General features: G+C 36.2%; 1 protein-coding gene and 1 non-coding gene across 3 annotated transcripts; both read right to left on the bottom strand.

The window, feature by feature from the left end:
- Positions 1-989: 989 nt before the first annotated feature.
- On the bottom strand, positions 990-6,677 carry LOC108996964 (ferric reduction oxidase 7, chloroplastic-like). 2 transcript variants are annotated; one of them, XM_035686992.1, is made up of 9 exons: positions 6,331-6,677; positions 6,156-6,249; positions 5,842-6,039; positions 4,769-4,919; positions 2,791-3,118; positions 2,419-2,704; positions 2,064-2,319; positions 1,512-1,947; positions 990-1,361 (listed from the first exon to the last, which is right to left on the bottom strand). In XM_035686992.1, exons 1-9 carry the CDS (start codon positions 6,557-6,559, stop codon positions 1,192-1,194), a joined length of 2,148 nt encoding a protein of 715 aa, XP_035542885.1. In that variant the 5' UTR covers positions 6,560-6,677; the 3' UTR covers positions 990-1,191. The 2 variants fall into 2 exon arrangements, with proteins under 2 accessions (XP_035542885.1, XP_018828574.1); XM_018973029.2 differs by having other exon boundaries at positions 4,769-5,003; positions 6,331-6,676.
- A 4,507-nt stretch (positions 6,678-11,184) lies between these two features.
- LOC118345408 lies at positions 11,185-11,292 on the bottom strand. Its single transcript, XR_004798941.1, has one exon. It is a non-coding gene; the product is annotated as a small nucleolar RNA R71 (small nucleolar RNA).
- Between the last annotated feature and the right edge of the window lie 12,598 nt (positions 11,293-23,890).

The following is a 23,890-nucleotide window of genomic DNA, read 5'->3' on the forward strand; positions in this document are numbered from 1 at the left end:
AGCTTTGGGCTTGATTTCACGTGAATTTGTTTTAGTTTGGACTCTATTTTTATGAGAATGACACTTATATTATTTTATGGCAGTTAAAATATAGGAAAATGATAGGGATGCCACTAGGGGATCCCGCTCATCCTCCCGCTCACCTTTTTTTTTTTTTAAGTTTTTTTTTAGTGATTAAGAAAATATTATTTAATAATATTATAATTTTTTTTTAAATATTTAAAAGTGTTAAAAAATTATATGAAAAAAAAAGTTTTAGATATAATGTATATCTAAATATAGATCTAAAAAAATCCACTTAAATAACCGTCTGCGCATTGCGCGGGTTATGGAATAAACGAGTTGAGCAAAATACGAATTTGACCAAGTCAATCTCGTGCACGTTCTCAAGTTGTCTTGTTTATTTATAATCCTAAACAAGGGAGTTATAATAAAATAAAGGAAAATGCCAGAACTCCCCGTTGGGGGCTGGAACTCTAGTATATTTTATTACGTGTATTTTTTAATTTTTTTTATATAAATTTTTTTAATAATTTTGGATATTTTTAAAAAGATAAAAAAATTTTATAATATTATTAAGTAATACTTTTTTAATCATGAAGTAAAATAAAAAAATATATTTTTTATAATTTTTTATTTTATTTCGTAATTAAGAAAATATTTTTTAATATTTTTTTTTTACTTTTTAATTAAGAAAGTATTTTTAATGATATTTTAAATTTATTTTATTTTTTAAAATTATTAAAAAAATCTATATAAAAAATAAATAATAAAATGTAATAATATATATACCTACAACCTGTTTACAATAATTTTATAACTCATTTTATAATCGATCAATGCAATTATATCACTTCACTAAAAATAACTTTAATTTTACATAATTATCGTCCATGTGAAATAGCGTTGTAAAATAATTGTAGAAAAGTTGTAAGTTTGTCATTTTCAAATTATTAAATGACACCTTGTCTCTGAGGAATCCCAACCAATATTTATCAACAAGAACATAATCATACATATATGCATTCATTCGTTTTAATACATAAAGTATTTATGCACATAAACATACTTTCATATATACATATATACATTCATATATATATATATATATATATACACGTCTCAACTTGGCATATTTGGGTCTTCAAAACTAATTGATTACACCAAGGAGAAGATAAATGAAGGTGGTGACTACAGATCAAAACTATGGCTGTTGAAATGGAAGATTGGATCATTTCGTTGTCTCCCAAGACTGTGTGACCTAATTTCTTTAGCAACACTTGACTGAAGAGTTGGAGGACCACACACAATGACACCGACATCAACACGACCCCATTTCTCGGATATATTCTCAAATATCTCTGCAGTAATACAAACAATGGGAGCAAAAAACAAAATAAAAGCCTCTAGTTATGAATAAGAAGGTTAAACTTAGTCATTAATTAAGATTCCATAGTCTTTTTGCATTCTTTTGTTATTTTACATTTTGAGCAGAAATTGACAAGCCATACCTTTGAAGTCTGGTCTTGAACCATAGTAAGTTTGGGCTGAACTCGCTAGGGTGTTCTGACTTGAATCCTTGTGAGCTACATTTGAATTATGCTGCATTTTGCCAACCTTTAGCCTATCATCCTCCCCTTCCTCCCTGCTTGCATTTTTCCTTTCCCAAAGATGCCATAAACCTACCACAAGACCCCCAACGACAAAGACACTTGCAAGCATGCAAATGATGAAAAGAAGCCCTTTGTACCACCATGAAGATATGTTAAAAGGGTTTATGTAGAATATATCCACTAAACCCATTAAGATAACTAATCCTATTGTAGATGAAATAACATATAGTCCAGACCATATACTATTTCCTGTACCAACCAAAACAGACATGCTGCATCTATCTGACGCAGAGCAGAGAGGTGTGTTCATAGCCTTGTTAACTGTACCCTCTTCCTGCAGATAACAGCCATTAAAGGCCACAAAGTGAACAACAGAATTCTAGGCCATAGTACGAGAAGAAAATCTCACAAGAAGAAGAAACTACAATGGCGAGATTTAACAAAACCTACCAGAGGAGGTTCTGACTCTTGAGTGACATATATGTTAATCTCAAGATTTAGTCTATTTGAGAACAATGGACAGATCGACTCCATGTCAATGGTAGAAACAAGAGAAAGCTCGTTCGATCTTTTCACAGCCCAAACAATCGAGATGTTCTGAAGTAGGCAGCGTTTTCCCTCCCTTAAACTATGGAGAATATCACTCAAGACAGCCAGAAATGGTGAAATCCCAATGCCACCTGCTACCAAAATAAGGTTTTCATACCTACAGAATAAAAGGGTGAAGTCAGTTCATTAATAACAGACAATGAAATAAAGTTAAACTGGATATCTAGTAAAGTATAGTCGACTCTTTTGTGCATACATCAAGTGATAAGGTACTTCATGCCCATAAGGCCCCTCTACTGAAGCTGTCATCAGTGTTAGAGGCTGGAGATCCTCCTTGTCTTCCTCATTCTGCAGCTCAGCATTGGAACTATTTAAGATATTCCCTTTGAGCTTTGCGGTCCAATCCCCAAGAACTTTTATGAGAATGGAAAGATGATATTTACCATCCAGAGGACTAGATGAAACACTGTAAGGATGCCACTGCAGCCAAGATAATTCTCGAACTTGCAGGAAAATAAAACTGAGGGCATTGTACCGCAGACCTACATTGTCAAGCAGAGAAATGTGACACAATTATGGAAATAACATACAAACAAGTAAACTAGAAGTTAGTGAGAACCACTATTACTTGCAGGTTTTGAAAGGACCAATTCCACTGTTCCACACGGAAGGCACTTGGCTGAAATTATATCAACAGTCTTCCGTGACTGGCAGAATCTCAGAAAACGATCAAGTATAAACAGAAATATTCCTCCAGCAGATATGCTGAAAATGAAATCACCAACATGCAGAGCTAAAAAGATAACAAACACGATGTATAGTTGGTGGGTGTAGAAGAACAACTCAAACTTGTTCTTTCTCACTGGATGAAGTGACGTCACCCACATCATTAGACCAGCTAAAAGACTAATAACTCCTGCAAGATTGGCAACGCCAATATCTTTCCACTCCAATATCTGCAAGAAACAATTGAAGTAGTTTTATCAGCTTCATATGTCCCTATCTATCTTTCCACCAAAGCCTTCTTAAATAAGTTCTATGAAACATGACAAAGCAGACGGTTTAGGGTGTTGAGAAGGTGTACCAAGTAGATGGCTTTTTGTCAATTTTCTTCTTTACAGCCACTCAACTACTTACTCAGCCTCTAAATTAGCTTTTGAAGAAGAGGCTGAAGTCAGTACGACAGATTCTACCCTTGTCAAAATGGCTTGAATAGCATAGGGTCTGAATTTATGTGAACGGCATTAAATTAAAGTGCGACACATCAAACACATTTGTAGTAATACTATCATGTATCTATATGTTTAAGTAATATTTGCTTGGTTTCTTCCAAACTGAGGAACCCTTGTTGCAGGCACCAGCATACAGAGACACTGAACTATAAATAAGATAAAAGTCTACCACAAGAAGCCAAGCCAGAAGTGACTCACCTCTATTCCTATATATATACATATGCACATAATTTTTTAAGGGTACCACAAAATGGTTATCATATAAATGGTTTTGTCACATTAAGAATCAGAAAACATACAAGGGACAGAAAAAGTCATCAAACAATGATGGTCAATCGCTGCTTGACAAGTTTTTGTGTGCTTAATGTAATCAATAGATTAAGAAGAATGGAGACATTTTTCACAAAAAATATGGTCCACACAATTAGTCCACCCTTTACCAAAGTCTCCTGGTTCAATAGCTACATTTCAACCCCACAACTAACACAGTACACCATCTCACACCTTAAGTCCATACTTCTCAAGATTAATGCCATTATCAGATTGCAACTCCCACCTATATCCCAGCTAATTCATTGTTAATGAGGCTTCTGATCTAGCTACCGTGCCAACAAGAGTAACAGTGAATGCCCGAGATTGTTCTATGAAACTCTAGCCAATCTTGTTAGTGATCACATAGCTCTCTCATCATTTCAATATTTCTCAATCTAACATAATCTGTATTCTACTACCCTCACATTAGAAACTAACAACTCAAGGTAATTTGTGCGTATGAATTATGAATAAAATATTTTTACTAAGTGTTGCGAATGAAAACAACCAAAGTAGAAGGCAATGTCCTTCAGGATCATTTTCAAGTGGCTTTAAATCATATTAACAAAAACAACACCCTCTTACCCTAAAAGATGGCATGTTTTCCTTTTAAGGCTGTCTACCAATATACGACTGTTTCCAAAAATGAAAGCTTTTATTTGGACTCATCTTTGTTCAAATTTAAAACCACCTTTTTTGGACTACCTAAGAGAATTTTAGAAAGAATAGTTGTTTCCCAAAAATGTTCCAATTTATGAACTTTCATCTCATGGGCCAGAGAGAATAGTTGCTACTACCACACAGCACTTCCCAATCAATAAATCTTCAAATCTTTGCCTCTTTTAAAGTAATGCTCCTAATTTTTGTTGCCAACTTCCCATTTTCAATTATCGCTGCCTTTTCCCCTGCATGTGCCTTTTGTGTTGATTTACTGAAAATAGAATTTGCTTCTCCCAGCAAAAAAAAAAAGGAAAAAAAACCAATACATGTACATGTATCCACAAAAGAAAAGGAACATTTATCCCAATACATAAGAAAATAAATTACAGCATTAGCACTCACTTCTTGTATGAGGTGGCCCTCAATTGCCCACGCAATGACATAGAATAGTCCATGTAGAGTAAAGAGCAGCATCGTAAGATGTCCAAGCCATACATGATATCTTGTCGCGTGCTCAAAAGGGATATCTATAAGGCGGAGAAGAACCGATCCCCTTGCAATTGGAAGAAACAAAAAGGCGATGCAATACAATCCAATCGAACCAAAGCGAAGTCCCAGAAATTCCAAAATAAAACAACTGAAATTTCAATAAGCAATGCTCTCAGCCGACTAAACCAATCTTCATGCAAATAAGGAATTTAGAAAGCTACTGACTAGATGCACATTTTGATGGATTTAAGTATCTCATATGGTAGTAATTGTTTTATGACAACACTTTAGTACAAAAAAGAGTAGAATGAAAAAAGGAAAAATACTAGAGACAGTATTACTTGTTGACCGTAACTTTAAGAACTAGAAGTAATCAAAGTTCAAACATAGCATCATGCTTTTGTCAACCCAACCTAATGAAAGTAGGTCCATATTTGCCAGATGCAAAAGTGAAAGTAGAAGATTCAAGAAGCAATAACGTGATTGAGAACAACTTTAATAGGTGTGGAAATACAAATACTTATTGGAGATTCAAAAATGAAAAAGGGAAGGGTTGAAATGGAACATGTCACACTACCTATCCTTTCCAGAGCAAAGTATAGTGTATGAAACCACTGAAAAAGATTTAATGCGTTCTATCCTTCCAACTCAATCTAACCCCAACACCCTACACCCCCAAAAAAATAAACAAAAAGAAAAAGAAAAAAGATGTCATCTTCTTGCAGTAATTGAAGGAAGAAATGTGTTAAAAGCCCATTGCAGGAATGGGAAATGCAGCTCAGCAAAGATGCCATCGGATTACAGTAATTGGAGCATCGTCTTAACATAAAGGCTGTTGTTTAGGTAAGATTTTTGTGGAGCCAAAAATAAAAGACTAATTTAAGAGGTTAAATGCAGAAATAAAGCAGAGCCTAAAATAAATTAGTGATTTCTGCTCGAATAAATGACAACTGAACAAAGCTAATGAGAAACATAACATATCGTACCTCTTCTGTTCAAAAGTAAATGGGAACTGAGATACAGAGATGAGTATCTGCATGGTATATGCATATACAGCCCAGATAACGTACACGAGAAAGAGGAGAATCCCAATAAACTCGGTAGCAGAAACAACTCCAAATGGCCCATCAACAAGAACAGGGAAAGTCCACAAGCGGAAACTTGGATTTTTTGCAGCCTTCTTCCTACAAGTAAAAGCTTCAAGTTAGAGAACAATCTAACTTGTGAGGCATAGATTCAATCGCGGGTTAACAAGGACAACTTGGAGAACATAAAAACTCTTCAATTCATAAACACGTACTCGGGAAGCTCCTCTTTCGCAGTAATGATAAGATAAACTATGGCAAGGAAGGCAATAACAAGAATTGGACCGCTGAACAACATGAATATGCTTCCTGCAGGTTACACTATTAGAACAAGAAGCAGAAAACATCACGTAGGGGAAAAAAAGGAGAGAAGAGAGTTAAACTACCGACCTGTAATTCCAAAAACAGTACCCCTTGTGGTTTGTATCCATTTCTCGAACAATTGATTAACAAATTGTGCGGGAAACAGGAAAATAAGAGCAACCCATGCAATGAAAATGTCCCACATGATGAACTTGAGAATCCACTTGGCCCAGGACACATAGAAAGGTGTCTTCTTGACATAATCAGCACCTCGACTCAGAAGAGGTTTCTCAACAGATTGTTCATCCATGGGCATAAATTTCCTCTCTCTCTCAAATGGCTTCCTTCTGGCAAAACCAATCACCCCAATGCCACCAGATGGGGCAAAAGCAACATTTATACAGAAAGACTTGGAAAGAAGACGTCAGTGTTGAGGAACCCATTACCATCTGAACCTGTTAATTCCGAGAATGTGTCAATTGTACGGAACAATAATTCTGGACCACTAATGCTCGTTACCTAATCTGAAACGATTCCTTCCAACCACAAATATCAGAATCAAGCAGCGTGACTCATTACAGACGATTGAAAACCGTCTAGCAAATTCTTTATTGGAATAAGCGGTCGATTCCAGTGCTGTCAGTAATCACTTCCACCGTTCACCATACAAAAGTTGGGTCAGAGTTGGGATTACCATTCTAATGATTCTGTTTGAGTGATATTTTATCATAAAATTTTATTAATTTATTTAAATTTTATGAAAATTGTATGAACAACTCTTTTAAAAGAAAAATTGTATGAACATTGGACATTGCTTTGATTTACGGATCCTTTGGTTATAGAGGTGGTGAGATAATCTCATATTATCTCATATAATTTTAATTAATAATTTTATTATTATTTATAAATTATTTCAATTCATCTCATCTTACAATTATATTAATAATAAAAATAAAATTGAAACTACGTGGAAATCCATCACAGTAATTTATTAGTGTGTAAATTACTTTCGAATTATAATCTTTAGTAAATGAGAGATCTCTCCGTAAATATATAAATTTGGAGAAAAATTTTGATTTTTTGGTAGAATAGTCAACTAAGTAGATATAAAATATTGGTTAGTTATGAGAAGAGTAAGAAGTATCATTGAAGTTTTTTTTTTTTTCCTTCCGTCCTTTGTCATGTTAACGGAGTTTTAAATTAGGACCAGTGTAAAGTTCATTTGAAGTTATATTAAACCCAAGACAGTAGGTTACAATTCTTTTCTCAGTTTCTCCTAGTGGGAAATTGGGGGGAGGGGGGGCGTTCCCACCACCTTTCCGTTGGGAAAGGTGGTGGGAAGAGGTTACGTACGTTCAAGGTGAGTAGACTTGGTAGGTCATATGCCTCTAGTAAAGGAGGAACCAAATTCATCATTATAACTATCAACTACTTTACAAAGTGGGCAGAAGCTGAGGTGATAGCTACAATAACTGCTCAAAGCAAAACAAAGTTCTTATGGAAGACAGTAATATGCACGTTCGGGATACCTCAATGTATCGTTTCTAATAACGGGAGGCAATTCGACTCTGAACATTATCGTCAATGGTGTGCAGAGCTAGGAATCAAGGTCAAGTACTCTTCCCCAAACCATCTCCAAGCAAACAGATAAGTGGAAGCAACTAATAAAACCATAATGGGAATACTAAAAAAGAAGATAGGCAACAAAAATGGACTATGAGCCAACGAGCTCCCAAAAATTTTGTGGGCTTACAAAACCATAGCAAAAACCTCAACAGGCCAAACACCTTTTGCCCTAGCCTATGGAAGTGAGGCGATGGTGCCAATAGAGATCGGGTTACCAAGCACCAGAAGAAGAAACTTTGATCCAGAAGTAAACATAACAGGGTTAGAAGAAAACCTAGACTTGTTCTGTTAGAGGAGTTAAGGGCATATGCAGAAGTCAGAGTTGCAGCTTCTAAGAAGAAGGCAGAGCAATACTTCAACAAACGAGTGAGGCCCAGGTCATTCAAAGCAGGTGACTTAGTGCTGAAGGAAACCGGCGTGACCTCGGGAGAAGAAGGGAAATTAGGCCCTCGGGGGAAGGGACCTTACGTTGTAGTGGCAAGCCACAGGCCGGGGACTTACCACCACAAGGATGCCACAGGACCCCAGCTACCTTACCCATGGAACGCAGAGCACCTACGAAAGTACTACATTTAAAGGAAATATATGTAATTTTCTTTTATTTCATTTGTTAATTTACATATGAATATCACTTTCAATAAATGCCGGCACGTTTTGTCCACCCTTTCCTTTGTTTTTTTCCTTTTGGCTTTTCAATAAGTATTCAAGATTTGAATAAAATAAGGAAAAGGCGACATGGTCATGGAACTTTCCCACTAACCTAAAACCTTAAAGGTTAAAACAGTAGAGGAAATCTTCCGTTAACACCTTCTGGCCATAAGGCGACGTGGTCGAGGAACTCTCCCACGAGCCTAAAAACTTAAAGGTTGAAACGGTTGAGGAAATCTCCCATAAACACCTCCACGCCAAAAGGAGATGTGATCGAGGAATTCTCCCGTGAGCCTAAAAACCTAAAGGTTAAAACAATCTTGAAATTTCCCGTTGACGCCTTCTCGCCAGCAGGCGACATGATCGAGGAACTCTCCCACTAGCCCTAAAGGGTTAAAGGAGTTCAAGAGAAGCTCCTACTGATAGATGATGTAACACTCACAATCAAGAGCAACATAAGGCCAATACATAAGGAACGAATAGCATGGATTGATATCATGATGCAGAAGTAGCAATGAACATTTCACAGCCAACAAAAAAAGTTCAAAAGCCTAAAAAAAGGGCTTATAAAAGTCCAATATGTAAAGAGAGAGAGAGAGAGAGAGTGATGAGTGTACGAAAGTGCACTCTAAATACCCTATTACTAGACTAAAATGCTAAAATGTTAATAGAAATCATTGGAATTAATGGGTATTCTTGAATTGAGTTTCTATTTACTTTAGGATACTCCTAAACAGATTTTTATGTTTAATTTTAGAGTATATAAAAGAGCAAGTCTAAACCCATTCAAATTCAAAGGACTTTCAAGTGGGCAAGACGTTGGAACAACCTAAGAACTTTCAACGAGTGTAGGACTCTTTAAATAAGGATAATGATGGAGTTTGAGAGTAATTCGGATCAGAGTCCAAAATGCACTAGGAGATAGAATTGACACACTTTATTATTTTAATTATAACTTTCCATTCAGATATCGGATTGATGTGATTCTTGATGTGTTAGAAAGCTATCTTAAGGGCTACAAGTTGTCTCTAATAAAGATTTCCAAATTCAAAATCCTGAAGTGCATACGTGGCTGCCAAGTTGAGTCCTAAAATTTAGGCATTTTGTGTGCGGGAATATGAAGACATTAGGGTTTCTTTCCTACCCTATTTAAGCACATCATTAGCACAAAATTGAGAGTGGAGAAAAGGGGAGAAGACTCAGTTTGAAAGAGGAATATCTGAAATTAATTTCCATGGCAGCTGTTTGCTCTATTTTTCTCTTGAGATTTTTGTTGTCCATTACATTTATGGGTAACTAAATTCTCAAGTAGGGGTAGGGATGAACTTACACAGTAGATGGTATTATTAATTTATCTTTAATTTATGTATTTGATTTTCAATTACTAAAACTCTTTTGTTTTATCATTCTCAATTCATTGTTGATGTTTTCTTCTCCGAATAATCATAGAATTTATTATGTTTATAGATTCAGTCATGCTTTTCTTTTGAATGGATTGACTCTTTGACTATGTTTGGATCAATTATTTTTCTATATTGATTTAATTTTTGTTGCAATATCGCTTCCTGAGTATATTGTCGTCATTGGATTTTCTCAATAGTGATAATAATTTACGTATTTTAAAAGTGGTGAATGATTTTTCAAAGTGTTACATTTGGTTAATCTTGGTTTATAAATATATACCTTCCGATTGGGAGTTTTGAGAATTGAGTTCTCAATTGAGTTATTCAATGAATTAAGAGTAATTAAAATGCCAGATTTGTACAAGGGATTCCCGACGCTTTACTGTTTATCAAATTTGAGTACTTTTTCTATTAGTCACTTTGTTTCACTTTAATTGCATTTAAAATAATCTTTGTTCTCCATTAATCATTTAACATTTTTCTTTAGTTTCTTTGTTCCTTCTACTCTTCTTTTAATTTGTCTGTCTATCGAATCGACACCCCAAAAATGTGCTACAACTACCGCATTATTCTTTGGGTGTAATCAAATTTTGGCGCCGTTGCCGGGGAGACAGTAGAAGAATTGCTAGATAAGTTTTTATTTCAGCAGTTTGTAAAGGCGGTAACTCAATTCTCTCTTTTAGCTTATTCCATTATTATTATTATTATTATTATTATTATTATTATTTTATTTCCTTTCATACTATTTTTAGTTTTTAGTATTTTGTTACCTTGCAAGCACAGATATAGAGACACCTTGGGTAGATTTGCTTGTAGGCCTGTGGAAGAGTCAGAATCAAGCTTTTTAAAATCATTTATTTGACAATCCATCTAGTCCCGAAAAAATGAGTGAACACGAGGATCAACCCATTATAACTCTTCATGATTGCCTCCACCCTACACGCACAACTACACCATCATGCTTCATGTTTCCAGCTAATACTCGACAACTGGATTTTAAAACAAGGATAATACAGTTACTCCCTACTTTTCATGGCTTAGAAAATTAAAACCCATATGTGCACATTAGGGAGTTTGAGGAAGTAGTTGCAACTTTTTATAGTCAAAATGCAACTAATGATGTTGTGAGACTTAAGTTCTTTCCTTTCTCTTTGAAAGATAGAGCTAAGAGTTGGCTATACTCACTGAGACCCAGATCTATTGGGTCATGGAGTAAGATGACTCAGGTCTTCTTTAATAAATACTTTCCCTAACATAAGACCAATGCTTTAAAAAGGCAAATCTCCACCTTTGCATAAAAGGACAGTGAGATTTTGTATCAGTCTTGGGAGAGATTTAAGGAGTTATTGAGTATGTGTCCTCACCATGGGTACGAGAATTGATGCTTAGTGAGCTATTTTTATGAGGGAATTATACCTAGAGAGCGCCAATTTGTGGAGATGATTTGTAATGGTGAGTTCTTACATAAAGATCCTGATGAGGCCATAGAATACCTTAATGAGCTTGCTGAAAAAGTTCAAACTTGGATTGGACCTAGTGCTACTGAAAGCACAAATAGGTCACAACCTGCAGGAAACCCAAATAGTGGTGGAATTTACCATCTCAGGGAAGAGGATAGCCTAAAGGCTAAGGTTGAGATGCTCATTAGGGAGCTAGATGTGTTAAAGACTAAGGACTTAAAGCCAACACAGGTGGCTAATCATGCAGAGTCTTTTGGACCATATTTTGTGTGTGGCGGGATAGATCACCTCGCCCAAGAGTGTCTCACATTTGCTGAGATGAGAGGGATGTATGAGGAACAATGTAATACCTTAGGTATGTACAAAAAGCTTTTTACACCTTATTCCGATACCTATAATCCGGGGTGGCGCAATCACCCCAATTTTAGCTAGAAGTCTAAAAACTAGCCACCTACACAACCCCTGAGATCATACCCTGCACCATATCATTCGCCTTCATCTTCTAGGAATCCTTTAGAAGACACTTTGCATGCTTTTATTGAGGCACAAGGTAAGACTAACCAAAAGTTTAAATCTTTGATTACGCAGGTTGTTGAAGAAAATAAGGAGATCAATAGCCAAGTGTCTAAATTGATGAGCTCCTTGAGTGTGAATGAGCGTGGCAAGTTCCCTTCTCAAACTCAATCCATACCCCAAGGTCAACATATGGCTCAAGGAAATTTGAAGGAGGTCAATGCCATTGTGACACAAAGAGGTAAGTCCTCACACATCCCAACAACTGATAAGCCAGAGGATGCTGATGAGGAACAAAGCAAGGATACTGCTGAGTTGCCCAAAGAAGCCGAGGTAATCAAGAGCCTAGTTAAGGTACCATTTCCTCAAGCTTTAAAATCTGGTATGTGAACTTTGGATTCTAGCAATGAAATCTTGGAGAACCTCAGGCAAGTAAAGATCAATCTTCCTCTTTTGCATGTTATTAAACAAGTTCCTACTAATGCAAAAGTTCTCAAAGATTTGTGTACAGTTAAAAGGAAGCACCATGTTAAGAAGACAACATTTCTAACAGAGCAAGTTAGTGCTCTAATTGAGCAGCGAATTCCTCCTAAGTATATGGATCCTGGTTGTCCCACCATTGCATGTAATATTGAGAATCATGAGTTTGGGCAAGCGCTGCTAGATTTAGGAGCTAGTGTAAATTTGATGCCTATTACATTTATTTGCAGCTTGGTTTTGGTGAAATTAAGCCTACTTCTATTATGCTTCAATTGGCTGACCGTTCAGTTAAGAAACGAAGAGGGATAGTTGAGGATGTTTTGATCCAAATTGACAAGTTCTACTACCCTTAGGGGTGTACATTTAAGCCGCTTACCCGACCCGACCCGAAACTTCCGAATTACCCGACCCGAAACGAACGGTTGCGGAACGGAAGACACCCGTTTGATTTCTGAATTAAGTCGGCTAAATCGGTTAATACCCGATAACCGAACGATGCCGTTTTTCTTCTATCAAAATTTAAAAACACGTCTTCTTCCACACGCTAGCCCTCTCGCACTCTGCCCTCTCACAGACTCTTCTCGCATTCTGCCCTCTCACAGACGCTTCTCGCATTCTGCCCTCTCACAGACGCTTCTCGCACTCAGCCCCTTCTCGCACTCAGCCTCAGCTCGCACTCAGCTCCTTCTCGCACTCAGCCTCAGCTCGCACTCAGCTCCTCCTTCTTGCACTCAGCCTCAGCTCGCACTCAGCTCCTCCTTCTTGCACTCAGCCTCAGCTCGCACTCAGCTCCTTCTCGCACTCAGCCTCTTGCAGTCTCAGCCCTCTCAATTCTCACTCTCGGTGTCTCAATCTCTCTCTCGGACAGAAGGTATGAATGATTTGAACCCTAGGGTTCTTGAGTTTGGGTTTATTTTGCTTTTTGAACTTTTGGGTATTATGGGTTTCCGATTTATCTATTTTAGTTTTTGGTCTCCTTAGTTTGAATTAGTTCTTGATACGCACTTTGGATGTTGTTGAGTTTGTTGGTTACCCATAATAGAATTACCCATAATAGAATCATGAGCATTTGTTTTTGGGTAAGTAGAAATCATGAAAACCTATACATGACGGGCTCTCAACTTCAGAGAATAAGGTGTGAGTAGGTAACTGTGTTTATCAAACCCACAATGCATGAAAAAATCTCAAACCCAACCCTAAAATATTTTTCACTTAGGAAGATTTTTAGCAGGGCACGTATGGCCCCCTAAATATTACAATTGATTATGGCCGTATAAATTATTGTATTGTGGGATATAAAGTGAAATTGAGGAAGATTTGATGACTGGTGTATAGACCAAACTTTAATTTATAGAATTTTTCCTGACATGATTAGTTTGGTGAATGATGATTTAATATCATCATGCAGGAATGGGTTTAGAATTTTAAGCTTATAAGATTAGGCAAACCAATATACTGGCCTTGCTTTGGCTGGCTTAGTTTAGCTTAAGCTGGGATGTTTTTGTGGTCTTTTTTCTTATCCCTGAAATATTTTATTGCGAATCAACTAAAAAAAAATAGCCTTGTAGTGGACTGATGACTGGTGTATTTTGCTTTGAGGTAATAGAATTCCATTCTTACCATTGTAGTTTCTCCAATTTTTGTTATACTTGCCTTGGTAATAAACACATGATCACAAAGTTTCTGTTTCGTTTATTTAACCAGCTTTGAGAAAGGTTCAAGCCTATTAGAAGTTGTTCTGTGCTAGGCTAATTAAGGTGTTAGTGTTATAGTTTTTTATTGATACGCATTTTTTTTTTCATGTAGAAATGATGATGAATATTTTGAATGAGGCCGATTGAAGATGACTTGAATTTTCCTTACTAACTCACGGTAATTATTAAAATTCCTTATTTGATTTTATGGAGGTGCAAATATAACTCAAAGATTGATTTTTTATTGGATTCATGCAATTTTTACTGGAGGAAGATGATACTTGGGAGGCTTGGCTCAATGTTGATGCTTCTGGTTTTTCTAGTGTTATTGATTTAGTTAGAAATGAAATTAAGTTGTGATAGCAGAGCCCACACACTAATGATAGCAGAGCACTTATGGAATTAGTGTTTGTTTTATGAGTAAGTCTTTTGGGTTCTGATTTTGAATGCCATTGTCTTTTGGGTTCTTATTTTGTATCATATTCATTCTACAAATGTCTACTCGTTTAAAGTGCATTTTAATTTTATTTGTTGTAGTGAGGAAAATGTGGAGGTGCGAATATATCAGAATCCATATGCTTCATGTACATGGTTGGAAACCAAGAACCAAAAATCCAGAAGTTAAATTGTAGGATAAATGCTTGCCAAGCACTTGACCCAGAAAACAAAAATCTGTGTTCCAATGTTTTTTTTAAAATAATAATAATAATAATAATAATAAAATTCGGGTAATCGGGTAAATTCTGAAAAAAAAATCAATTCGGTTAAACGGGTATCATGCCCGGGTCGGGTAATCGGGCAGTGCGATCGGGTCGGGCCGGAACAGTAACTTCGGGTCGGATCGGGTCGGGTTGAACAGTCCTAACTACCCTGTTGATTTTTTAATTTTGGATACTCAGTCGGTTGTTGACTCTGACTCTAAGATTCCTCTTATATTAGGTAGACATTTCCTTGCTACGGCTAATGCACTTATAAACTGCAGGAATGAGCTAATGCAACTATCTTTTGGAAACATGACCATGGAGGTCAACATTTTTCACATCAATAATCAGTCCAAGGAAGATGATGAGTGCCACCAAACAAAAATGATTGAGACACTCGTAGACAAGGGAGTTCACACAACTCATGATTCTAATTCTCCTGAATATTTTCTTGTTAATTCTGAGTTTAATATTATGAATAATTCATCTAATGTTGTTGATGTTTGTGCTATTTTTTATGAACCTCAGGATTATGGCCCACATATTTGGCAATTGAAATTAGAGGAGTTGTCTAAGAAAAAGGAATGAGAAATATTGCTTATGAGAACTCTAAAATCTATAAGGCTAAAACGAAAGCATTTCATGATAAAAATATTGGTAGGAAGACGTTTAAGCCTAATGACCTAGTATTCTTATATGATTCTAGACTCTATAAGCACCCAGGAAAATTTAGGTCTAGGTGAATCGGCCCGTTTGTAGTGAAGAATGTTTTTACAAATGGGGTGGTAGAAATAAAAGATTCTAAGGATGGTCAGATTTTTAAAGTAAATGGTCAATGCCTTAAAGTATTAATTGATAGACAAGTTCCGGAAGTGGAAGACATTCCACTTGTGGATCCGGTCTATCAACCTTGACCACACCACACAGGTATGTTTTTCTTTATTTTTTTTGTTTTATTTTTGTTTTCTCTTATTTTCTTTCTTTTCCTTTTTGTTTGTTGTTGTTTTCTTTGTTTTTGTTTACAGGTTAGTTTCATTTTGTCATTTCAAGTTACCATCTTTGGTGCTTAACGAGCTACCCGCGTCACTCATCAGGTGTATTATACCCTTTTTAGTTATTCTCCATTCAAATTTAATTCTTAAACGTTGAGGACAATGGTTCATTTAAGTTGGGGGTGGTGGTGCAAATTCAGTATTGAAAATGCTAGTTGGAACTCTGTGGCATATTTTCATGTGTCAAATTTTTTTTTTTTAATTTTGCATCACACGTGCATCATTTTCACATGTGTATTCATATTCTCATTTATAGTCATCTTCGTGAATTCACCAAACCCACCATAATCATTTTTTGCTGAAGTATTCACAGAACCTTTAATGCACTCATTCAAGCTTTGTGGTAAGATGGTGGTTTGACACATGTAACTAGAGAACCCTTTTGCTTAAGTATTAATGTGAGTTTTAGAGAGAATTGAGAGCCTACAAATGCAATAAAATGTGATAAGCATTCATTGATCTATTGAATTGGACACTTCTTTTGAGAATATCATTACATGGTTTGTGGTAAGATGGTGGATATACTTAGGATATGACGAAGGTCAACTTAGGATCAACGTTTGAGCCTTTCAAGCTAACTCTTTCCATCATAGACTCATAGTAGCCAAGTTTGAGCCAATAAACACATATAACATTTTCTTTTCATATGCCCACATGCATGCCTCTCCACATTGGAGTATAGCTTATATACTAATTTTTCCTGTCCTTGTTACTTCCAAGTGTATACTAGATATGGAATTCTTCTTTTTGAAATGAATAAAAAATAGAGAGAGAAAAAGTAGAAGAACATGAGTTACAAGGTGTTCAAGTGAGTGAGTTTTAAAGGCAAAAATACCAAAGTTAGGTAGAAATAGCAAAATACCAAGGTGACATGTAATTGATCACCAAATTATAAAAAAAAATGAAAAACAATGAAAAAAAATGAAAAGGGAAAAGAAAAAGAAAAGAAAAAGAGACATTATTTGATGATTTGAATGGTTGAAAAGTACATCAAGTGAGAAGTGTGGTCTACTGAAATATTTAATAAGATTCCCTTTATATGTATTTGAAATGTTTTGAATCCTTTTTCATTTTTTTTCATATAGCCCCGAACCTAAGCCACGTTACAACCTTTTGTGTTGATCGTTCTGATCCTAAGTAAGCTTTTGGAAAGAATAGTTGAATTCTTATTTGTTAGTGTTCCTATCATAAAATCAATATTTGCTTGTTGCTTGTTTAAATCTTTATGTGATTGTGTGTACACCATTTGTCAATTCTATAGAGAGAGCCCTTACACAAAACATTATTATACTCGTGAGTTATGGAATTGAACCTTTTGCTTGAGACGTTCTTGATGTTGCATGTGTCAAGGTTAGTGGTAAGATGGTTATAGTTTGGAAAACACACACACTCTGTGAATTGCTATAAGTGGATTGATCTTGATGGGTTATTGCATTCCTTAGTTTGTTTTTTATATGTGAATTAGTGGCCTATTTTAGTGATTCTCATCTCTTTCATCTCTTTAGCATAGAAATTGCTAAGGACTAACAATAAGCAAGTTGGGGGGTGTGCTGAGTGTATGAAAGTGCACTCTAAATACCCTATTACTGGACTAAAATGCTAAAATGTTAATAGAAATTATTGGAATTAATGTGTATTCTTGAATTGAGTTTCTATTTACTTTGGGATACTCCTAAGCAATTTTTTATGTTTAATTTCAAAGTATATAAAAGAGCAAGTCCAAACCCATTCAAATTCAAAAGACTTTCAAGTGGGCAAGACGTTGGAAAAACCTAAGAACTTTCAACGAGTGTAGGACTTTTCAAATAAGGATAATGATGGGGTTTGAGAGTAATTCGGATCAAAGTCTAAAATGCACTAGGAGACAGAATGGACATATTTTATTATTTTAATCATAACTTTTCGCTCAGATATCGGATTGATGCGATTCTTAAGGTGTTAGAAATCTATCTTAAAGGGCTACAAGTTGTCGCTAATAAGGATTTCCAAATTTGTACTCCTGAAGTGCATACGTGACTGTCAAGTTGAGTCTTAAAATTTAGTCTATTTTGTGTGCGAAAATATGAAGACATTAGGGTTTCTTTCCTACCCTATTTAAGCACATCATTAGCACGAAATTGAGAGTGGAGAAGAGGGAAGATGACTCAATTTGAAGGAGAAAGATTTGAAATTAATTTCCATGGCCGCCGTTTGCTCCATTTTTCTCTTGAGATTTTTGTTATCCATTACATTTATGGGTAACTAAATTCTCAAGTAGGGGTAGGAATGAACTTGCACAGTAGATGGTATTATTAATTTATCTTTAATTTATGTATTTGATTTTCAATTACTAAAACTCTTTTGTTTTATCATTCTCAATTCATTGTTGATGTTTTCTTCTCCGAATAATCATAGAATTTATTCTGTTTATAGATTCAGTCATGCTTTTTCTATTGAATGGATTGACTTTTTGATTATGTTTGGATCAACTATTTTTCTATATTGATTTAATTATTTGCTACAATATCGCTTCCTGAGTATATTGTCGTCGTTGGATTTTCTCAATAGTGATAATAATTTACGTATTTTAAAAGTGGTGAATGATTTTTCAAAGGGTTACATTTGGTTTAATCTTGGTTTATAAATCTATACCTTTCGATTGGGAATTTTAATAATTGAGTTATTCAATGAATTAAGAGTAATTAAAATACCAGATTTGTGTAAGGGGTTCCCGACGCTTTACTGTTTCTCAAATTTGAGTACTTTTTTTATTAGTCACTTTGCTTCACTTTAATTGCATTTAAAATAATCTTTGTTCTCCATTAATCATTTAACATTTTTCTTTAGTTTCTTTGTTCCTTCTACTCTTCTTTTAATTTGTCTCTCTGTGGAATCGACACCCCAAATATGTGCTACAACTACCGCGTTATTCTTTCGGCTTAATCAGAGAGGCTTCTAAAATTCAGCCATTTACAATGCTTTTTAACTAAATAAAAAAATCTAATAAAAAAGAAAGCTCCAAGCTTAGAAGGCGTCAGGATAGGCAGCGAAAAGCGTCAGGCATCTCGGCCCGACCAAGTGAGTCACAAAAATGAAGGGCAACCTCACTAGCCCAAATAGACTTACATTCCAAGGTGTGTAGGTTCGTCGTGGGTTCCCAAAGAAGAAGCTCACGAAGCTGTTTTACCCCCAACTTGAAGCCTATACCCCAGGCTCATAATCGAATCTTGGGGGCATCAGCCAACATGGGAAGAATCCGATTAAGGTCATTCTGAGAGTTCCCCAAAGTGGATCCCATCTCAGTCAATCAGCGTTCCAGGATAGAAATTGTTTTCTTGGCAGATTTAACAACCTCGTCAAATTGAAGGTATTGACAGTCACTGTTTTTAAGAAGGCCCTTCACCTCAACCAAGTTTTCCCAGCTTCAGCTTTCATCATTTCAGCCGCCCCCAGCTTTATAAGTAACTCCCTATTTTCATCTCCAAGAGAGACCAGGCAAGAAGCATATTCGGATTTGGACTTAGCCAATCCTTCAATTTCTAAGTTCATGCGATCAAAGCTAGTGGCAAAGCCATCCCGCTCTTTCAAAACACACTCCACCTGAGCAACCAACTCATCGTGTTCTTTCTTAAAAGCTTCTGTCTGGGCAACTAAGTTGTCCCTCTCCCGTACAGCTCCCTCTGCTTCATTCAGGCAAGTAGCAAGGTCATCGCGTTCTTTCTCAATCGCTGCCACCTCCTAATGGTAGTGGTCAGCATCCACAGAAGAAGTCACCAGCTCTTCTTGGAGTGAAGCAGCTTGGGCATGAAGAGTAGCCAACTCGTCATCAGAAGAATGGGAGCGAGCCTCTAAAAGAGCCAACTCGTCTACCGGTTGATTTTTCTCGCCCTCCAAATGCATCCAATCATCCGTCAAGTTGGCAACAAGATGATCAATCCCCTAAGAAAAAAAAAAGAGGGAAAGAAGGATTAAAAATATATTCTTTGGAATTATTGACCAAAGCATAAAGGAGAACGTAACAATACCGGTGCAAAAACACCAAGAAGCTATTGAACAAAGGCATTGATAACCTCTGCTCGGCGAGTATGTAGGAAAGCCGGGGAAGCCATCGGATGGGAGTTAGAAGAGCCTCTTAGGTTGACAGCCAGTGAGGAGATGTTAGCAAAATCCCCCTGGGGAAAGGCGGCTTCAGTAGCGACAAACAAAGGGCGGCAAACAGATGGTTCATTGGGAGGGACCAAATAGTTTTTGGCCTTCCCTATCTCACCAGTTTCATCCTGGCGGGGTACAGCATGATCGGTCATAAGACCCTCTCAGGAGTTCTCAAAGATGCTTCGCCGCTTCCTCGAGGAGACACACTAAAAGGCGGCGAAGGAAACGAAACCCTACTACCACTGGCGAGGGAGAGGGCTTGAAAAACAAAGGGCAAATCCGGAGTAACCCCACCCGAAGTCGTTGAGGCAAGGGGGAACTAAGCGCTTCAACTAACTCTTGAGCACTCCCCTCTTCACCCCCTCCAATTGAGGTAGATCCGAAGGAGCGTCAGAAGGCACAAAAAAAATTAGCAGGGGCAAGGTCAGTAGAGGCTTAGAAGCTTCAAAAGGCAGGAAGTTCGCAGGAGCAGAAGGTGGCGTTGTAAGGAGGACAGGGTTTAAAACAAGAATGTCTTCTTCCATTGGAGTATCATCACATTGCTGCCGGGAATCATTAGTAAGAGCAATCGAAGGCTGTGAAGTAACTTCGGTGGCCATCTCTGCGGCGAGTATACTATCGAGGTCTTTCTAGGCCTGCAACATAACGTCATCCAAAGGAAGAGGTAGTGGATCCATAACACTTAGTTCTTCTTGAGAAGTGGCCACCTTGGTGCTCCCACCTTTCTGTGGGGCAGTTTTACTAAGCAACTCCTAAGAAAAACTCAACTTGATCCCACTCTATTTTTATTTTTTATCTCCGCCCGCCACCGAGGGAAGTAGAACACCACCTTTGGATGAGATGGACTCATCGGAGCGAGGCGAGACATGAGTTTTTTTTAACATTTCTTTGTTTCGGGAGCCTTCGCCAGGACATTTCTTCTTTTTCAAATCTCCCGAGGGTGGGGGAGCACCCAAAATCTCACGCCCCAAAATATAAGCCCGGCTAGGAACCATCCCGAACCTCTTAATGTTACTATGGGTTAAAAGCGCATTCGAGAGGCACAGTTTGGGTGAGCAAGAGCCCAGGACTCCACTAGCCTAACACGGGCCTCCTCACGAAGGGAAAGAATCACTTCGTAGTCATCCCCATCGGGGACAGGAGACCAACAAAGTTTAATGGAGAATTGATCGATGCAAAACTGCAAGTGCACAATATCGTAGTTTTATAGTAAAGTGATGAGAAGAGTATTGTCATCAGGAATTGGTAACTTACTTTTGACAAATACTGAAATTATACTAATCTTGACTTTATTTAGAAAAGTCATTAAGATTTTTGTAATTACAAATTAAAATAAAATTAATTCAAAGCAAATACTCAAAGGAAAATAAAGATATTGTTCGAAGATCAAATCAATGGGAAAGAAAACTTCTAGGAAATCGATTTCACCAAATTCCTCACTATGTTTTACTCATCTAGCTAATTGAATTTAATTCTCTCTGTTTGTTAGCAAATCTCCACAAACATCCAAAAGCCTCTTTCGACAGTCAATTGGAAATTATTCTTGTTCATCATTCTACACAAAAGTATGCAAATTAATAAAGTAAGAAAGCAATAAGACCAATGATTTTAATACTACACAGATTCATATAAGTCTTTCGATCTCTATATTTACCTATGCCGAAATATCCAAGATCTATCCTATAATTCCCTCTTTCGACAGCAAATCACAAAATTAAAATCATCTAACTAATGGCCAGTTAATTAGAAGCAATAAGTTCAGAATAAATCAGACAAATATAGAAGAGAATTATCTCAAATTAACATAGAAAAGCAAGCATAGTTCGGAACTAGATTACATCGTTTTTCTAGAATAAAGAAAATTTAGTTCATGCTAAAAATTAAGTTCAACATAAACGAATTCACCATAATTTTTCTGAGAGAAGAATAGAAGAAAATGAACACTGAAAATGCTCCTTACAGTCCGCAGTGTCATCCCTCGCAAGCCGCAGCGTCTGAAACGAAAAACTCCAGAGAAATGCCCCTCTGAAAAAAAACTCTCCAATTCGTGCTAATAATATTAGGGTAGGAAAGAAATCTTAATGTCTTCATATTCCTGCACACAAAATCGTCTAAATTTTAGGACTCAACTTTGCAGCCACGTATCCATTTCAGGCGTTTGAATTTGGAAATAATAGACAACTTTGTAGCCCTTTAAGATAGCTTTCTAATCACATCAATCCGATATTGGAGCGGAAAGTTATGGTTAAAATACTAAAGTGTGTTCATGCTGTCTGCTAGTGCGTTTTGGACTCTGATCTGAATTACTCTCAAACCCTATCAATATCCTTATTTGAAAAGTCCTACACTTATTGAAAGTTCTTATGTTGTTCCAACGTCTTGCCCACTTGAAAATTCGAATGGGTTTGGACTTGTTCTTTTATAAACTCTGAAATTAAACATAAAAATATGTTCAAGAGTATCCCACAATAAATAGAAACTCAATTCAAGAATACACATTAATTCCAATAATTTCTTTTATCATTTTAGCATTTTAGTCCAATAATAGGGTATTTAGACTAAAGTTTAAAGTTAAGAAGTGATAAAATATAAGAAATTATGCAAGTCATCAAACACCCCCAAACTTACAACTTTGTTTGTCCTCAAACAAAAATAAAATAAAATAAAAGACCACTATAGACTAACTAGACCCCATAGAGAAGTTTCATCACTCACCAAGCCATGATCTGAATTTTGATTTCATCACTTTTAACATCAAAGATAGAAAGAAAATCAATCAAAAATTTAGCAATTTGTCAAGCAAGAGTTAAGCATTTACTTCAACCTAAAGCTAAGACCTTGAGTGTGTGTGTGTGTGTGTGTGTGTGATATAGTCAATTCAACTCCAAACCACCTACAAACTCATATAAAAGTAGAACAACTGAAACCAAAAGAATTCTCTCCAAACTTAACCCCATAAGTCCAATTTTCAAAAATCCTCTCCACTAATGTAGTCAAACCAAACTCAGAGATCAAAAGGTCTTTAATCAGGTTGTAATAACAGGCCGCAGGGTGAGGGCTAAAAAAGAAATGGATATGGAAAATCAAAACAAACAGGAAAAATACTTGGTGGAAAAAGCAATAAAAGAGATATCTAGATGATTCAAGCAATAACTCTTCCTCGACTATATGCTCATACTTGTGATATTATTGTTTCTATAATAAATGAAGTAGTACCAAGTACACCTTCAACAAAATCTGAAGTGATTTGCATTCCATTTATTGAGTTCTCATTTTTTTTTTTTGGCTGTCATGATGGATAAATCACATTTGAATAAAAGACAAACCCAGCAAAAATACTTTTTTTTCTTCTTCTTCTTTTTTTTTTTTCAGCCTCCCACCTTTTTCGTTCAGCCACCTCAATTCTTGTAGCCTTTTCAAATCTTCAACCTTTTTTTTTTTTCGTTCACTTTTTTTTTCCTTTTTTCTTCACACACTTTGATCAAATAGAGCATAATTTCCTTTGAACTAACTTTCTCTTTAAATGTAGATTTCTACCAAAGTATTTTCTCAAACTGTAAAAGGTAAATCATGATTTTTCAGGCTTAGAAAGGGAATGGTTTATGTAGTTGAAAGTACAAATAAAGGCTTAGGTAAAATAAGGCTCAAGGGGGTTGACTATGGGAGTACACCATGCAATGATGGCATGATAATCAGGACGGCTGGGAAATCTTTTTTGGTTATGACAAAAAAAATTGCCTAGATCATTTCTATAATATTTAGTATCAACTAGGATTTTGCATCAAGGATCCATCAACGGATTTTAGAGCAAAGCAAGATTGAACTTCCCTGACCCAGTTAATTCAACTCATTCTCTTCATAAGCAAAATGGAATAAAAAAAAAAAAATGACTATGTGCTCAATTATGTTCAAGGTCAAAGGTTTAAATCAAAGTACCCA

Source organism: Juglans regia, unplaced genomic scaffold, assembly GCF_001411555.2.
Source record: "Juglans regia cultivar Chandler unplaced genomic scaffold, Walnut 2.0 Scaffold_25922, whole genome shotgun sequence".
Taxonomy (NCBI): Eukaryota; Viridiplantae; Streptophyta; class Magnoliopsida; order Fagales; family Juglandaceae; genus Juglans; species Juglans regia.